Source organism: Dasypus novemcinctus, chromosome 3, assembly GCF_030445035.2.
Source record: "Dasypus novemcinctus isolate mDasNov1 chromosome 3, mDasNov1.1.hap2, whole genome shotgun sequence".
Taxonomy (NCBI): domain Eukaryota; kingdom Metazoa; phylum Chordata; class Mammalia; order Cingulata; family Dasypodidae; genus Dasypus; species Dasypus novemcinctus.
The window spans coordinates 131095665-131114553 of record NC_080675.1 but is presented as its reverse complement, the minus strand read 5'-3'; the positions used below and the strand labels follow the sequence as shown (position 1 = coordinate 131114553).

Sequence of the window (18889 nt, the reverse complement as noted above, 5' to 3'; positions counted from 1 at the left end):
TGGGAAATTCCCGGCAAACTATGATGAGTTAGCTATCCAACTTACCCGAGGGCTATACAACTAGTAAAAGGGGAGCTAATATTCACTTGTTGGTATTCACATTCCAACTGCTGCATTACAAGTTCAAACTTCAGAAAGGGCTTCTATCATTAGCATATCTCAGATGCAGCTACATTCTTCCCTTATGCCAGAAACAGAAGTTAGTAAGATCACCAGGCAGTTCCAGATGATCTAAATATTTGTGAGGCTTCCTAGCTGAGAAGCAGCAGGGAAATCACCCGCCACCTGCCTGTCAGCATCTCCTTTCCCTCTTGCCCATGTTCTTGAGCAGGCGTGAAATCGGCATCAGAAGCACAGGCCCCAGACTGTCCTCAGAACTGACTTCCACCGCTGTCCAGCAGAGGGCGGCCCGAGGGAGCCAAGAAAACGAAGTGGGTGAGCCATTGAACTAACGCAGCCCTTTCCTCCTGGGGCCCAACCTGGGTGAGCGTCACAGAGAAGAGCCCCCTGGAAGCAGGGCCGGGGAGTATTTGGAACAGTCTTGCCCAGTCTGACCTCAGCTTGGGTTTTCAGTAAGCAAAAGATGAGCTCGTCCCTTCCAAGCACCTTCCCCCTGGAGAGTGTTAACTAGGGTCCTGGGAATGACATCTGCTCCTACGTCACGTGTGTGGGATGGGCGGCAGGGAAGTGGGAAGGAAGAGGCTGGCCAGGCAGGGCTCGGACAGGGAGGCTTCCCACACCAGGAGTTAATGCTCCCATTCTTGCAATCCTCACTGGCAATTTTCAGAATTTTACAGCAGAAAAAACTCTCTGAGGCCCAGAGAGGCCCAGGGCAGTTATTGGAGGGACCAGGGCTAGATCCCAGGCTGAGCCAGTTCACTGCCCACTATTCCAACTGCCTCTGTCTCTCTGCAACAACAAAGTGAAAAGACTGCAAACAGACGGAGGGTTCAAATACATTTGCAACGTATAAACCAAGCCAGGGGGAAGCAGTCCCATCTCTCCAGGGCTTCCTTACATTCAGCAGGGGGAAAAATGCCAGCAATGCAAAGGGTCAGCAGGCAGGGCACATAAAACTCTGCATGGCTCCAAAGCCCCTGGGAATCACGTGTTGCAAAGGGGACGCCAGAATGATTCCTGTACCTGTTACATGAACACAAAGTCCCCAGGTAACAAATGTGGGCTGCACGTGTGAAGTCACCAGAACGTTGATGCCTCCTGGGGAAAATGGTTGTTGACACACCGGATGCAGAGTACACAGTTAAACTTTTAATGAGACAGGGAGAATTCTACAGACAAGAAGCAGTGAGCTCAGTTCCTCCCAGCTCTGCCTTTGACTTGCATGTGACCTTGACCATCTCATCTCTGGGATGCAGTTTCCTCGTTTCTAAAGCAAGGGCCTGAAGGATACAGCCTCTTGCGGGCCTTGCTGCTAGCCTAAGATTCGTGAAAGCACCCTTGGGGGCTGCTCTTCAGGGAGCGGTGCAGGGCTCCTTCTGAGGAAGCCAGAGGCCCTTGCCTCTATCCTTAGGCTAAAACAGCCACCCCATCTCTCCAAGCCTGCAGGAGTGTCCCCAGAAAAGGCCTGCCTTGTCGAGGTGAGAGTGCGTGTTTGTGAATGCACACGCTGGCGAGCTGGGGTGGGGCAGGCTTGAGGTGGTGAGCAGGGGTTTGTTCATTCATTCCAACAATATTATTCACTCCGTGCTGGACACTGTGACTAAAGACCAACACAGCACTTGACCTCCGAGCCAAGGCGGGTGGGGAGGTAAGCAAACAAGCCCTGTACATGGGGTTGGTAGTACTACGATGGGGACAGAGAGGCCCAGGGGCAGGTATGAAGGAGTGGGTACAGCACAGACTCGGAGGGTCAGAGAAAGGGACTCTCAGCTGAGCCCTAAGTGTGACGCCGGGTTAGCCAGGAGAAAGGGGCAGGGTAGGAAATGTGGTGTTCCAAACCCGGGGGCCACAGGAAGAAAGACGAGGAGGAGAGTGTTCTAAGAACTGCAAGCATTCAGAGGACTGAACTGGACACGCTGGGGAGATGAGGGGATGGGCGGAGAGGGAGGCAGGGAGCCCGGACAACGGTTACCAGGGATAACACCTGTACTGCACGCACTACACCAAGGCCCAAGCATTTGCAGGTTTCATCTCCTTCAGCCCCCAACATGACCCAGTGGCGTAACTTCATCTACCCAGGAGATGCTGCAGACACAGGCAGGGAGGCCGGACGGTGCCAGCTGGAGTCAGGGGACAGAAGAACTCTTCAAGGAGAAATGAATGAAGAGAGAATGTAAAGGGTGCAGAGCCCTGCCTTGGGAAGGATGGGCCACCGCAGGAGGACCGAGGGAGAAGCCACTGGGCTTGGCCAGGAGATGTTTGCTCAGGCAGGCTCCGTGAGGGTGCTTGGGGAAGGCACTGGAGGTGAAGCAGTGGATCAAGAGGCAGAAGGCTCCTCTAGGACCCAGCAGGGGCTGAGGCCAGCACCTCTACTCGGAGGCTGGAGACGTCACAGAAGCGTTTGGAGGAGAGATGGGCTGAACCTGGTAGAGGCCACCGAGGAGAGTCCCAGCTGATGGATAGCGAGAAGGGCAGGAAGTTCCTCAGGGAGGGGAGGGCTGAGACCCAACCCCAACACCGGGGTGAGCGTGAGCAGGGGAGAGAACCTTCCTCCAAGCCCGAGAAGAACCGAGGGCTTAGGGGAAGGCAGGCTCCCATTGCTTGGGGGGTGGGAGATTATAAATTCCCAAAAGTAAGGGGATAAAGAAGCACTGGAGATTTGAAGAGAGGGAAAGAAATTTAGAAACCTAGTTGCTGTGGGTGTGAGGCTGAAAACCACCCAAAGGCCAGCAGAGTGGCGGCGGGGCTCTCATGCCTTCAGCGCGGCAGGTGGGGACGCCTGCAGCTGTGCACGAGCCAGAGGAAGCACTAAGAATCCAGAGCCTCCCAGCAGGCACCGAGCCGGGCGTCGGTGACCCCATTCATCCTCCCGGGAAGTCTGAGGCAAGTGGCATCACCTGGTTTTCCAGGTGAGAGGTTCCGGAATGTGCCTCAGGGCAGAGTTAGCTGGAAGCAGCTCTGGGATTCTAACCCGGGTTTTCTCACGGAAAGCCAGACACTCCTCTGCCCCCTCCCCAACGCGTCTCAGGCAAACCTGTGGGTCCCAGTTCTCTCAAGGAAGTAAAAACCCTTTGAGGAGGGAGAAGGTACCGCAGAGATTTAGGAGCCCAGAAGGAGGAGGTGGCTACAGCGCAGCGGGGCAGCAAAAGCACCAAGGACTGACGAGAGCCGCATTGCCCTGGGCCCTGAGACAAAGCAGCAGCCTCTGGTCAATCTCTCACTTCCGGTGCCCCGGTTGGAAACTCTGGCTCCCACCAGGGAATGGCTCTCCCCATGCAGGAAGGCGCTGGAGGTTTCTGCTGGTTCAAAACTCCTTGGAGAGCCCCCAAGCAAATGGTGAAGTCTCAACTCTTCAAAAAAGACAGCCCTTGTCTGAGACTAAATCCCAAAGGAATTCCGCCATGTGGAGTCCTACACAGAAAACACTCCGTGGCAAGGGCGGCTGCACCTTACTCCAGGAGCATTCTTGTGTAGCTGATTGTAGCTGTGCTACTAAATATGGCGATAAATAGGCCTGCGTCCAATGACCTGGGAATATTCCAAATCAGATTTTTCTTGCCCTGAGCTCACACTGGTCAAACAAGCAAACAAAACCTCCACCACCGCATATCCTCTGGGATGGCCTGGCCGGCCTCCTGCTAGACTAGGAAGTAAGCCCAGGCTGGGAAGACAATTCTTTATATTAGTGTAGTGCTTTACGTGTCGTTTACCCTTCAACTATATTAAACAGGCCAAACAAAAACTCTCCAGTCAAATTAAAAACAGAACAGGAGCTGAAGGCAACACGTTATCACAGCTGGATTTAAAGAATGCTGAAACCTAGCATTTTGATCGGAAATAACAGTATCAGATTCCAGTGCCTTATGTCAGAGGCTCGAATGACCTGAGCCAGTTTCCAGGATTAGAAGCAGCTGCCTTTTGGGCTAATGAAAAGCCAGGGAGATTTTTTTTTTACTGTAAAAAGCAATATTTAACCCCATCACTTGTGTTTATTATTGGCTTAGAAAGGGGTTGGCAAGCTTACATTCCTGGAGTGTATTAAAAATGATAATCACAAGAAAGGAAAATTAGTATTACCCAATTGTACACAATGGATTTTTGAGCAGCTGATACAATGACAGGAAATTTTGAGGCTTGAAAACATTTTAATTAAAAAAGAAGAAAACAAAACCCCTTCTGATCCTCCACTCGTTGACTGCGATGGAGACTTACATCCAGTCTCATTTACTGGCTGCCTCAGCCTGGTGCTGACTGGGGAGCAGGTGGGAGGCGGCCGCTGGGGAGCAGTTGCCTGAAAGTGACTGCAGGTGCCGGCAACTGTATCCACTAGGATCGATCCTGCTGTTGCCAAGGCAACAAGGCGGGCTCCATCAGCCCCTGGAAAAACCATGAAGCTACCCGAAACCCTGAGTCGGTATTTTACCTCCTGCCTGTGGCTGCCCAGGCGATATAAATCATCTTTCCATTGGGCTAGGTCATCTTGGCTTTTGTGGCTGGGAAAACACTCTTAGGCCCGGCACTACTGTGAACTGTTTGCACTCAGCCACCAGCTAATATGCAGCAATGCCCAGTGAGCCAGAGTATCAGCCTGTGGGACTCATTTAAAACACACCAAGCAGGGCCTGCTCTTTGAATCTGGTACTCAAAGGGAGAGTCAGGAGAGGATCAGTTCAACTTAAACCCACAGTAAGAGATGCCATGACACCAATTTCAACTTGCATTTTGGGGACCCTTCAGAGCCTCACGTGGTCTAATGCAAGGATGATGGGAACAGATGCAGGCGGTAGGTTCCATCTGACAAACCCATGGAACCGAAATCATGCTCTAAATCGTAGCTCCATATTTTAGAAGCTGCGATCCTAGGCAGAAACTTAGCCTCTCAAGCCTTGTAAGATGAGGGTAGACCTCAGAGCTTTGTGCTGACATGACAACATGCAGGCAAGGCACACAGCCCAGGGCTCAGACTCAAGGAATGGCCATGAGTTAGGAGGCCACTGTTAAAGGAAACACCGTGTCTGCAGGAAGGAGAGGAAAAAGGATTTCTCTGGATTTAAACAGACCAAAAGCCCATAACATACCTACTACTGAATGGAATTTTCCTTCAATGTGCAAGTCAATCAAAAACATTTCTGTATAAGGTGAAACTCTATATTTGGGTGGGAGAACAAATACTCCTCACCTCTGGCTTATGAAAGAAGATACCATTTTAGAAAACCCAAAGCCGTCCCATCTCCCTTATATTAGCCAGATCTGAAAATAAAATCCAAGCCTCCAAAGGCCTTGAAAAGCTTTTCAAAACTGGGTTTCCCTGTCTCCATCACCTGGAATGGGTTAAAAATAAGGTAAGAGAGGCCGTGGCCAAAACTTTCTTCAGTGTCAAATGGATAGAATGAATGATCTAAGCAAATACCTTTCCTGTCTTCTCTCACTGGGACTGGCCCAGTTAAGGCTCCCACCTCCTCCCAGTCTTTCTCCTCCAGTCATTACCCCTTCCAACCCTTCCTATACCCCCTGCCAGATTAATTTTCCATAACAAAGTGCATGCTTCACTGTTCTGCTCAAAATCCTTCAATGGCTCCCTACTACCTTCAGGATAGGGGCCATTCAAAATCTTCAGCCTGCCTCTCTAAACTTATCTCCTATCATTCCCTTAGGGAAACAAGAAATCTAATCAAACCACACTAGTGACTGTTCCTCAAAATGCCGTCTATTCTACTATCTTGCAATTCTGGTTAACACCATTTATTCTATCTAGAATTCGATTCCATTCCCCTAACTTGGTTTAAATCATATCCTTTCTTCAAGTCTGGCTCTAGGCTCAATTTCCTCTATTAACTTTTTAATGGTCACCTTTGCTTGATGGTCTTTCCCCCATCTGCAGCCTGAATCTTCACTTGGCATTTAGTATCTGCTGCTTTTTTTTATTGTTAGTTATTCATTTTTAGGCATGATCCATATCCTCAAACAAATTGGGCCATTTTTGATCATTCTGTAGCCTTACCACAATGCTAAGCCTTCATTATATATTGCAAGCCTCGGCTGGCAGAACTCAAGATACTAGGAAGTCATTGGTCTCAAAAGTCAAGAGACCTAAGGCAAGCGCTGCAACTAAACAGCTGTAACTCTGGCCAAATCACTGAATGGCTCTGGGCCTCAAATCTCGTTCTCATTACATGAGAATTTTGAGGAGATGAACTCTGAGGTCCTTTCCCAGATCTAAGATTCCATGAGAGGGGCTTGCCATTCGCTAATATGGCTGGAAAACCCTTTGTATGGTTTTTTCACTTAAGCCCTATCACTAAGACTAGGAAAAAGAATAGGAGATGTCTGGAGGAAACTAAAGATTCAGAAGAGAAGCTTGTGAGAATTCAGAATTTAAAGAGAGTTGTAAATTTGTCTCGCTCTTTTTAATTTAAAAAGAGCAAGATCCAAAAAATAAAATTTCCCACACCTTCTCTTTTGAGTACCTAGTAGTTTTCATGGGAGTCCAGGGCCAATAGTATAAACCAGATTAGACATAACAGAGGCACCATTTCGCTTCTTAAAAAGGCATCCCCTTGTTAAATCATAAGGTTAGCAATTGAGTGGGGAAAGGAGCAGGGGTCTTAAATTTGGAAGTTTCTCTTTCCTTGCTCTCCTTCTGGCAGGAAAGCAGGTACATGGCCTTAGACACTTACTCACATGGACTGAAATGGTTGCAGAATCAGGGCCCATCTGTCTACACCCAGGGGCCTCTGCTTGGAGCAGGGGCTGCCTTCCCTTTCAGAGGCAGGAAATAAGACTTGGATTAATCATTTAATCTCAGGATTTTTGTTTTGTTTTTGTGGTGGATGGTGGTTGTAGTTGTTCATACAATTCCTATATCCATTTGAACATGATGCCCAGTTTCTCTACCTAACAAACACCATGCCCTACCCTCCCTACTGCCAAGACAGCAACAAGAAGAAAATAGAGTAAACAGAGCCTTGTGGGGGGAAGACACTATAGACATTTGTAGAATTCATCTTTTTAGGCATGTAATTTAGATACAAAGAGAGAATGGGGAAAATGAAAGGGTGAATCAGACACTTCTGGTCTTATAAAACCTTTTCATAAGATCTTATAAAACCTTCTCAATGTTAGAATTCAAAAACGCCTTCAGAAATCTCAATTTTGTAGACTGAAAAGACTGAGCTCAGAGAGACTGACGTTCCCAGAGCTACATGGAGCTGGTGCAGGAGCCAGGATGGGGACTCTTGGCCCAGTGCTCTTTCCAGCAGACCAAGTTCATTGTTTTTACTTCCTCCCTGCGCTTACTTCAAGCTCTTGGCTCTGTGAAAATATTTTTAATCTTGACCGCATCAGAGAGAGCAATTCTATCCCCTGTGATCAAAGTGCCGGTTGAAGGGGTTAAAAGAAATCCTGGGACCAGATTCTCTCTCACTGGTGGGCTATAAACGGAGTTAAGGGAGGCTGCAACCACGCTCTGGTTCAATTTGTCTGTGTTTTGATTTTGTATTAAAACAGGAGACGGGAGTTTGTTTTAACTGTCTGGTTATCGCGAGGATAACATACCTTCCCACCGCTCTTCCTTGCGTAATTCACAAGCTTAGCTAAACAAATTCATGGTCACTTCTGTCAGTGTGAATGCTTAGCAGATCCTGAAAACCTTTGGTAATTTGGCCCCTTAGCCAAACTGGCAGGAACTCATAACAAAATAGCTTTTATTCCAGTGAGAAAACTTGGAAAATGCAAACCTCAGGAAGAACCTATTAGGGCCCAAATGCCGAGGCTGGGCCCTCCCTCTGGACTTTTGGTTTTCAGGAAGGTTGTTCTCTAAATCTCTGCACTTCAGGGCGAATGGGCCGCCACCCCTCCAGAGGAAGGCTGCCCGCACGGTGCTGGGACGTGCACACAGAACCAGAGCCAGTGGAGACGGGACGGCGTCTCGGATTGGAACTTGCTTCACTCCAAGGAGCAAAGCAAATAACCTGTCAGCCAGGGAAAGGTGGTACATGTGAAAAAGCAGATGAGGGACCACAGGGAAGGGCCCCTTCGGATTGGGAAGATGTCACCCAAATTATTTAAATTTCAGAGTTTTAATTTTAATCCTTTATACAGATAATATCCTAAAGGACACAGAGTATCAACCCTAGGCTTTTAGGTTTTGTTTCCACTGTTTAATTAAGAAAATTCCCAAAGCTAGGCATGCTTCCACCACTTAAGACCAAGAGGACGGCCATCAACATCCAGCACTGTGGGCAGCTGTGGAAAAGAAGAGAGGGCTTCCTAAATGTCTGGGTACCATTCCTTCAGCGCCGTTTTCAGACACTCAGCATACAACGCAGTAAGTTGTCACTGAAAGTGCACCCTGTCACTGACAGCGCATCCACAGGTATCAAGTGCCAGTAAAGGCAGAGCTGAGATTAGTGCATACAAATCAATTCCCTTTGGAGGACTGTGTCATGGAAACCAGCTAATGGCACTACCACTTTCTAGCCATCTGCCACACCTGCACCACCATCACAAGTACATCCCAGAGCCCCTCTGACCCTTTTCTTAATTAAAAAACAGAAACAGAATCCAAAAACCTTGCGGTGACACAGAGCAGAGTTTAGGAAATTACTTCCATCATCTACAGTGTGAGAATGAGAACTGTCCCTGACTGCCTCACAGTGTTGTTGCCAGAATTAAACGTGAGTGAAACTCCTCTCAACCCTACAAAAAAGCATTTACTTGGAAGGTATTGCTATTGTTTTCTGCATGTTTCATAAGTGCCCGCATTGCTAATTAGCCTGCAAAGTTCTTAAAGTAAAAGTCTACATCCTATAATCTACTTTCTGTTGCAGCTAAATAGTGCTAGCTACAATTGTGTATTGACTCAATGATTCTTAGAGCCTCGGGTCTTAAAGCGTGTTGCCTGCTATGGCTAGTGGATTGTTACCCATAACTCCTCTGGAAACTTCTGCTTTATGCTTTCTGTTATCCATTGCCTCTTCCTCCTAGTGGCTTAATCCGAGGAAGTTGATTCGATTGTACATCATTTTCCAGATGGCATGAACTTTCCCTCCCTCCTCTTGCTGGATCCTCAGGTGCCACCTCTCACACTTCTTTTTTCATACAGGACAGTACCTGTTCCCTGCTCCGAGTGATCCTCTCAGACAGCAAATCTGAGTTGTTTCTTTCTTCTTCCAGTTCCATTTCCAGTTGAGACACCTTGTCCTATGAAAGAAGTCACAAACACAGCCCACGTAACTTGCACTTCCTTGGACTAGCAACAAGAACTACCTTGTGGAAGGGAAACTCCAAAGGGTAAAAGAGAGCTGAGTACGACTGGGGTTTGGAAGAGGATGTGTCTATTTCTTGTAGTGCCCAAAGCAGAGATTTTAAAAACAATACATTTTATTCCTTTCATAACATAATTGTGCATATTACAGAAAATTTAGAAAATACAAAAAAGAAAAAATATTACTCCAAACAATAATACAAATACTAAGGCTATTTTAGCTTGTTTCCTTCAAGTCTTTTTTTCCCCTATGAAGTAATATCTTTCAACAGATCTACCTAAGCCAGTTACCTGTTAAAAAAACAATCTAGGGGCTAAGAAATCATCTAAGACTTATTTTTCTAAATTCTTCATACTTGGGAAAATGTTTTACCTCCCTCTGACTCAGGATTTCCAAGAACCTTACAAGATTAAAGCCTTTTTTGCACCTGCCCCTTCCTTCTAGGGAAATCTGTACACTTTGCATTATGCATCCCCAAACTTGCAATGGATTAACATAAAGGCACTGCTGGCCAATTCTGCTAAACCATTCGTCACAGAGGAAGAAGAATTGCTGGCTCCTCATTTAAAATCATTAAGTATTAAGGAATATGCATTTCAAAGTAGCTTTGTGTATAAAGAAAGAAGTTTCTGACACAATCTAACACAAACCATTTCACCAGAACTGCTGGGCTGTAGGGTTTTGCATGAGTTGTTTCTCCTCTGTAATTACTGTCCATTTGGCATATGTCTGGGTTAACCTAGAGCCACAAACACTTAGAAAGCAATCGGCATTGTGAATTTTTAAATGTGAGTTCTGCAGCATTTGTATATAAATATTGTCTCTGCAATTGCCCAAGTTGACTGACAAGCTATGTATGCCTCTATAAGGATCAAAAATAAAACTCAAAGAGCTCATGCCACAGACATGTCTGTGACTAGCCTTCCCTGTTAGTGCTAGAGAAAACTATAGGAAAGCCAAAAAGATCTTTCCCAGAGGCCAAGAGTCCCAAAGACAAATATGGTACAAAGAACTAAGTCCTGCGCAAAAGCTCCTATTTGTTCAGTGGCTCCTAATTTCTCCAAGGCTATAGTGAAAAATCACTAAGGCGTAGAGAGATTAAGAGGTAAAGAGTTTTCCTGTCTGTTTTTTTGTTTATTATTATTAAAATGATGAAAATGCTCTAATAAAGATTGAAGTGATGAATGCACAGCTATGGTTATACCAAATACCATTGATTATACACTTTTGGATGAATTGTATACTTTACTACCCCTCAGGTACACTTCACAGGGATGGGGCTTGGAGAGGAATTCATTTTTGTAATTAATGGTGAAATGCCTAAAATATTGTACAGGGCAAACAAAGCTTAGCTATGCCACTGTTTCTGGCCATAAGCCAGCAAAGGGAGATGCTCTTTTTATTTAGAATATTGTAGAAGGAGACGACCCGACAGCCTAATCTTCAGTGATTGGCCCTTTCACAGGACTCTCTTCCTGCCTAAACTCTGTTATTGCACAGAACCCAGCAGGATCACTCAGGTGGGATCCAGGCCAGGAGTTACCCTATGGGTTCTTATAACTCCATGACCTGCAGAGCCTTTCACTTGCTTTTTTGGGAAGGGGGTAGGGTGGAGATGGGGCGTGGCAGGGGAAAGGTACCTGGGCCGAGGATTGGACCCAGGACCTCACATGTGGGAAGCCGGCATTCAACCACTGAACTACACCGGATCCCTTTAGCTTGCTTTCAGCCAGGTTGTTTGGACCCTAGAATAATCAGTTTGTAGCTAGCTGGGTTGACTTATCATGCCTTAAAATCCTCTTCCCTAAAGAGATCAGAACAAGGACATTAGCAAAATGTGTAGCTAATGTGTAATTAATACTACAAAAGAATAATGAAACTGCAAACAGGTTATTCTAGCCTCTAAAAAGGGGTACATCTAATCTTTAACAGTGGAAACAATCCCCAGAAATAAACTGCTACTAAATTTCCTGGATGTTTTAAATCGTTATTTCTATTTATTTGCAAAATTGAACCAGGAATTCCACTGATTTTAAACTCAAGCCATCTCTCCCTGGCCTTGAGCATTGTCTGCCTTTTATCAGAACCTTGACAATTTAAACTCTCCAGTATGTCTGAGGCTTACTTTTTTTTCTCTCTCTCTCAATTCCATTTCTATGTGTGGGTGTGGGTGTTTATAGTATGGTGTTGGTTTTGTTCTTGAGAATTATTCTTTCCCAAAGTTTAGGTGGACTCATTCTAACATTCTTCCTATCATCATCAGTGGACTGTCATATTTAGATTCTATTACTTCATTTGCATTGTTCTAATTTGTTGTGTTTCAACTTGTGAACAGATCACCCCTTCGGGTGACTACTGGTTAGCACTTTATGATAGACTCTCTTGGACTGTGTATACAAAAATGGACTGAGCCGGAGTGAGCCACTAGTTTTGGCAAAGCTAGATAATCTGTGAGGAAAAAACAAGCCAGGAATACAAAACAAGAATGGAGTATGTGATGAACCAAACGGGCCTTGATTGTCCCTAGGAGTCAGGCGGTTTGGGTTCGAGGTACAGCTGTGCCACTCTGTTCTGCCTTGTCGTCAAGAAAATGTAGATTTAGACTTAATTATTTATATCATGTCCTTGGCACTACGTCCTATGAGTCCATGAACTACCAGCTTCTTGCCCCCAAATCAAGAAATGATATCACGACCCTCTGGCTGTCTGAGAGAAGGAAACTGAAGATTTCCCAAAGACCGAGGAATGACCTGGGAGGCTGCTTCCCTCACGCCCCAGACTTGGGCTACCCCAGTCCCCACCCGTGCTCACAGACCTCCATCTGCTTGAAGAGCCTGCTGCGGTCATCCTTAAGGTGACTCTTGGCCTCCAGCTCGTACTCCAGGTCCTTCAGCGTCTGCTCCAGAAGCTGCCTTTTTGTGATCGCTTCATCCTGGGCTCTCTGGTGGTCCCGTAACTCTTCCTCCATCAAGTGCATCTGGAAGGGGGGGGGCGTGGTTTTCTAAAATGCATCAGGAGCACAGAGATTCCCCAAAGCAGGATACAGGCTGACACCAAAAAACCATCGACAAGTGGACCCCACAAGATTGGAGATCAGCAGGCCTTGAGCAAGTACCACCTCCCTCTGAGCCTCAGTTTCCCCCTCTGTAAAAGAGGTGGTTAGACTAGGTCAGTTGCCCACTATAGGTAGCAACTCACTAGATTATGAATTCAGTTTAATTAATGTTGTCCAGCATGTTTTAATTAAATAACGAAAAAAAAAGTTGGAGTAGAGTAGAAGTAAATAATGTTTTGTGGGACTTTTGTATTAGATATTCATATAGATGTATGTACTTACGTATGTATGCATATAAATATATATTACTGGATTGCAATGTAAGATGTATTTCTTTCTGTGAGTCAAGGTCAAAACACCACTTAAAACCACTAAAGTAGGTAAGTGTTTCCCAGAATCTAATTTATCACCCACCTGTATCAGCATTACCTAAAAAGCAGTTTAAAAATTGGGGATGGGGGAACCTAAATTAATGATCCCAAAGCAACCTGTATGCACAAAATAAAATAAGCATGCAAATTAGGTGACAATCATTGCTCTATAGAAGAAAATAATCAATTGTCATAATTTACAATGCTTTTTTCCATCCACAAGGTGGCACTGAGCTAGTAGTTTTGAAGAAGGTTTATCAGACAAAAACTTGTATTCACAAGGGAATCTCCCCAAGGAGCCAGCATCTCAGGCACACAGTAGGTATACCTCAGACATCTGTGTGGACTGATTCAGGGAAGCCGAAGATCCCCTGGAGATGGTACCGGGTTATAGGTGAAAGCACAGTCTCAGGAATAGAATACACAGGCATTTATCACATCAGGGAGGAGAGATGAGTGGCAAATACCATGACAGACACCACCCTTTTGGGGAGGTTTTCATGGAATAGTTAAGGAAGACCCAGAAATGGCTAGTTCAGGAAAGACCAGTGGGCAGAAGTCAGGACGTGTTTTCTCCTCTTGGAGGCAGGCTGACAGGAACGCCTGATGACGTTTCTGACACCAGCCTCGTCATCGTGCAGAGCTCTCCAGAGAAAAACCCAAGTCTATTTTTTGGTGATAAATGTGAGTTAAAGCACAGAGTAAAAACATCCTATGGAAAAGGGATGATAGGACACTGTCTGGATAAAGAAGGTGCTTTATTCCCCTAGACCATTAATCTCTCTGTGCCTCAGTTTCTTTATCTGCAGTATTGGGTCAATTCTAAAACCCACCTCATACAGCTGTTATAGAATCAAATGAGATAATGCCACAAAGAAAATGGGTTTGAGAAACAGAAAGACCAACAGGCAAATGCACCACCTGTATTTCCTTCTTGGTATCCCTCCTGACACCCACTATGGTCCTCCCAACGCCAGGGCGTCCCTAACATCCACAAGGGTCCCTCACACTGAGAGGACCTGATGAGGATATGCAGAGAAAGTAAGGACCATCGCGCCTCAGAACAACTTACCTGGAATCAGGTAACTATTAATCCTAGTTATTGCTACTTTTAAGTAGTTAAAATTGCCCTTTGCAAAAGAGGATTTAGAAAACAACAGCAAACTTGAGGTTTTAATTCTCTACAGATCTATCTTAATCAAAACCTTACCATCAATGGCTCTCGCCTTCCGATGGAAAAGAGGCTAAATCCCTGGCATTCCAGGCCTTTTATGATCCACCACAAGCTAATTTTCAAGTCTCATCTCCTGCTACTCCCTATGTGGGTGCCCTGCGACAGTCAGGCTGAGCTGTTCACCAACTCCCCAGGATCAGTTCAGAATTTTCTGCACCTTCACTCTCAAGCCTGGCATTAAATCATTGCAGTCAGCCAGAGGGGGAACCATACAGCAGTTTAAGGAATCCAGGGCTAGAATTGCAATGGGAAAGAGCCTGAGGATGTGGAGTTCCCTCAACACCCACATTAGGCAGACCCCAGAGAGCTCATGCAACCTGAAGATGCTCTTCTCTGTGATGATTTAGAAGTTTAAATGAAAGCAAGTCAGGAACAGGAAAACGGTAAAGGACCCAAATAACACATTAAACATTTCCAATAAAAATAAATTAAAAAGACAATTAAATTCACAAATGATCAAAAATGCAAATGAAAGGCAAGCAACATCAACTTAGTCCATGTAATTTGACAAAGGTGTTTTTAAAATGAGAATGTGAGAGGAAAAAAAAAAAATTAAAATAAAACACCATAGAAGATGCAAGTTTGGTGAGGACCCAAAGAAACAGGCAATCTCAACTGTTTTTGCACGGCAGCTTTCTAAAGGGCAATTTGGCAGGGTTCATCAAAAGCCTTAGAAATGTGCTTACATTTTAATCCAGAATTTTATTTCAAACATTATCTCTAGGATCTCATACAAGTTTTGTACTAAAATATATCTACTAGAATGACAATTTCTACTGCAACATTAATTGTGGAGAAAAACAGAAACAAGTTATAAGGCTAACAACAGGAGATTTGATATATTAGTATGATTAATTTAAACTGTCCTTAAAATGGATATTGCACCAAATTTAAAAACAAACAAACCTAAACCTTTTTTATTTTCTAGTTTTTCATCAAAGGCAAAATTGGTAAATGTCTATCTCTACTTCTTTCAGAGCAAAATGACAGGAACTACAGCACTGAGGTTGGAGTCCCTGTACCTTTTTATACTGAGCACTTAAACTCAGTTCAGCCGAAATACGGGGTGAGGAGAGGTGAACAGTGTGGACCTCAACAGAACTGAGTTTGACTTTTTCAAGGATCCAGAGTGACCTTGGCTTGTTAACTTGTTTTAAACCACTCCATTCCTTCAGCAGTTTATTCAAGGGTGTTATCTGGCTGCAGTCTCCCTTCAGAATGATGAGGCGTCCATTTCTGCCCTTCAGATGGAAACAGTTTCTCCCGGGGTTCTGCCCCTGAGAAAAGCTAGGAAAGGCCACCTTTGTCTTCATAGTAGGGAACCCTTTTTTAAATTACTGCTCTTTTATAAACAACACAGGTCTCCATCTGGCCTTAACAAATACCTCTGGGCCCCAGCTTCCTTATCTAACTAGAGGATCTCTAAAATTCCTTCCAAACCCAAAGATCTAGGATAATAGTCATTATGGAAAATCAATGGGAAGTATTGTACATGGGTCACTGTGACACTGATTTTCTGAAATCAGAACAGCAGACCAGGTATTCTGGTAAATCTGAATCCCCCCAGCCCCAACTTTCCCGTAGAAATAAAAATGATTTTTTCCTAATGCCAAAGAGAACTATGATGTCAGCGTGCTGATTTCAGCTGTTGCTTTTGAATCCTGTGCCTTATGACCCTCAGCCAAAGGGGATCTGTTATCAGGGTCCTTTCTGAAGTCTGTAATAAATATCTATTGTTCTTTTTCACAGTTTTAGCACTGACTCATGGGCAACTTTTCTTTGATCATCAAAGAAATGAAAATATTTTTTTTTAACGGAAAACTTGTTTTCCTGTGGACTCTTAGTGGTCTTGGCATTGTACGTGAAAAAAAAAAAAGCCTTAGAATTGAAGAAAGGGGAAATAATATTTATTAAGTGTCTGGGATATACAATATACAGGCCCTCTGCTAAATAGCCTCACATTATCTCATTTAATTATTAAATCATTAATATTTTATATATTTTAAAAAGGTAGAAACAGATTGCTCAGAAAATTGGAGTAACTTGCTCAAGGTCACCTGGCTGGTAAGAGGCAGAGCTAGAAATGACCATTCACTCTACTGGCATTTTAAAGGCTTTGACTCTCCATTAAAACAAAGAAAAACATTCCCTTTGTTTTCCTTAGTTTCTTTAGAGGTTAAGGCTAAAGGGAAGGGAGTGGATGCAGCTCAAGTGGTTGGATGTAGCTGAAGTGGTTGAGCACCTGCTTCCTACGTATGAGGTCCCGGGTTCGATCCCTATACCTCCTAAAAACAACAAAGGAAAAAAACCAACTCTCATTGGGAAGTAGACGTCACTCAGCGATTGAGTGCCTCCTTCCCATGTACAAGGTCCTGGGTTCATTCTCCATTACCTCAGGGGGAGCTAATATTTTGGGTTACTTTGCTCTACTATTCTTAAATATAAAACCAAGAATACGTTTTAATAATTTTAGTAATCACAAATTCTTGAGCATTTCTTTTTGTCTCCATTATTATTCTGAAACTCTTGTCCACCTCCCGCCACCCTAATAAAAAAGTCTGTATTATCAATATCAAATGGTAGAAAACAGTTGGTTACTATAATTCCTGTCCTAGGATTAAATTAGAGGATCAATGCACATTAGCATTTGGACACAGCTGGGCACACTATTGGTGCTCCATAATTGGTAGCTGGGCATTTTAGGCGGAATAATTTGACTGAATCAAGAAAATGGTCAAGTTAAAGTTATGTCAGTTTCGCCTCAGAGTCCACTGGTCCTTTGTGCCTGAGAATGCCATTTGCTCCACGTAACCATCCAGAGTGTCAAGACTGACGAATCAAGTAGAAAGGCAGTCTTAAGAATAATCTACCTGCAATCCCTCATAGAAGGGTTTCAAAGCAATCTTGAAGGATACTTTGAATAAACTATAAAACCCAGGCCAGGCGTTACCTCATCCTGCATTTTCATGGCTGTAAGACGGGACTTTTCTGCCTCTAGGGTTTTCTCCTTCAACTGCCTTTGCATTTCTGCAAGCTCCCTGCGATTTTTCTCCTTGTACTCATCCAGCTGGTTCTGGAGCTCCAGGGTGGACGTGCGGGATGCCTCAACGATGTCGGCCATCTGGAAGAAGTGACACGGGCACAAGCACACTCTGTGATGGAAGCTCCACTGGGGCCAAGGAGCTAGGGTGGAATCCCCTTTAAACACAGAGCACACTCCTCTCTCCCTTCCTTCTATAGCCTCTGCCTGTGGTGGGCAGCTTATGTTTGGTCTCTGACTCGGAGCAGCGTGGAGGAGAGGACAAGCACACTGATACACAGCTCTGGGCTCACACTCCTGCTCTGCATTTGCCAGCCACGTGACCGGGACATTACTTAACTTCTCTGGGTTTCTTCAGCATCCTTATTGGAAAAACTGAAATTGTAATATTTACCTTGCACGGTTGTCAGAATTAAAACAACACATAGGTATAGATGGAATTCTAGCTAGTAAAATGACTGGCACATGGTATATATCAGAAGACAGCAGCCACTGCTGTTAGCATCTAAAAACCAGGGAGCCCCTCAGCTTTGCACCGTTCCCCTTCTGGGTATTTTTGGGCAGAGATGAGCAGAGGAAGAGTTAACTACTGGGCTCTGGAATGGCCCTTTATACTCCTGAGACAAGTCAGATAGGTACTGACCACTCAACAAACCACAAATACAAAGATTCTGGTTCTGGTAACATTTGGTAAGTCTACATTTACATGCCAGACTTATTCAAGTAATTTTTTAAAGGAGCTGGGCCCAGCACCCAGAGGATTCTGACACTGACAGCTTCTCTGTATCTGCGAGTCTCAGCAAGTCCACAGTGCTGCTGAGGGGCTCGAGAAATCCCTGATAGATGCCCCCAACTGGGTTTAGACATGACTGTTCTGCTCCTTTCAGACCCGCAAAGGGAGTTGGGTGCCAACAAAAGGGTTATGCCCTACGCCCTCTCCCTCCGACTCCCTCACCTCCTTCTGCAGTTTCTCGATGGTCTTGTCGAGGTGCCATCGTTCGTTCTCCATTTCATTCTTCAGCCTCCTCAGCTGTTCCTTCTGCTCAGTCTCATCTTTTAACTTCTCAGACAATTGCTTCTGCTCCTGGGTGGCCCGACTCAGATTTCTCTGCAGACGGCAGGAAAAGGAGAGTGCTGTCATCTACCTACCTGGACGGCCACAGGAGGGAATTTCAGTCACACTACGAGGCAGCCATCCCTGCTACATCAGGGAGAAGGAACAAAGGAAAAAGACCAAAATCAAGCTATCACAGAGACACAAGGACATTGTTGGTTCTGAAACTCAGGGACTCAAGAGGAAAACCAAATTAACCTAAAATATACACAGGAATTAAGGGGCAGACAAAGGATATATTACAGAAATCAAGAAAATGGCCAAGGCTGTTGGTGGTGGCATTTCAGGACAGTAGCCAAAAACCTTGATGTTTATGCTCAAAAACTGAGGTAAACTTATGCATTAGACCAACCTAGACCTACTTGGCAATATATATGTGCTGCACAGCATTGCCCTTAATATTTTAGAATGTAATCTGCTCTGCTGATGGGTTCTTATAGTTAGATCAGGGGTTCTTAACCTTTTTGTTCCACGGACCCCTTTGCCAGTCAGAAATGAATACAACTGTAATTTATTTCTGGCATATATTCAGAAGTGAAGAAATGCTAGATTTCAGTTAGAGGTTAGAGAAAACAAAGATAAGTTGATTTTTTTCAATTCAAGCTCACAGACCCCCTGCAATCTTTCTGTGGACCCCTGGTGAAGAACCCCTGAGTTAGACAGGTGTGTAAGGAAGGAGAACATTGTCC

General features: G+C 44.8%; 1 protein-coding gene across 3 annotated transcripts in view; it reads right to left on the bottom strand.

The window, feature by feature from the left end:
* Positions 1-18889, bottom strand: part of CGNL1 (cingulin like 1) — a 182149-nt gene that overhangs the window by 6606 nt on the left and 156654 nt on the right. For all 3 annotated transcript variants that reach the window (XM_058294261.1, XM_058294259.1, XM_058294262.2), the window contains exons 11-14: positions 18042-18194; positions 16997-17167; positions 12202-12363; positions 9232-9321 (exon numbers count right to left, since the gene is read on the bottom strand). In XM_058294261.1, coding sequence (XP_058150244.1) covers positions 9232-9321; positions 12202-12363; positions 16997-17167; positions 18042-18194 — 576 coding nt within the window. The remainder of the gene's footprint in view (positions 1-9231; positions 9322-12201; positions 12364-16996; positions 17168-18041; positions 18195-18889) is intronic.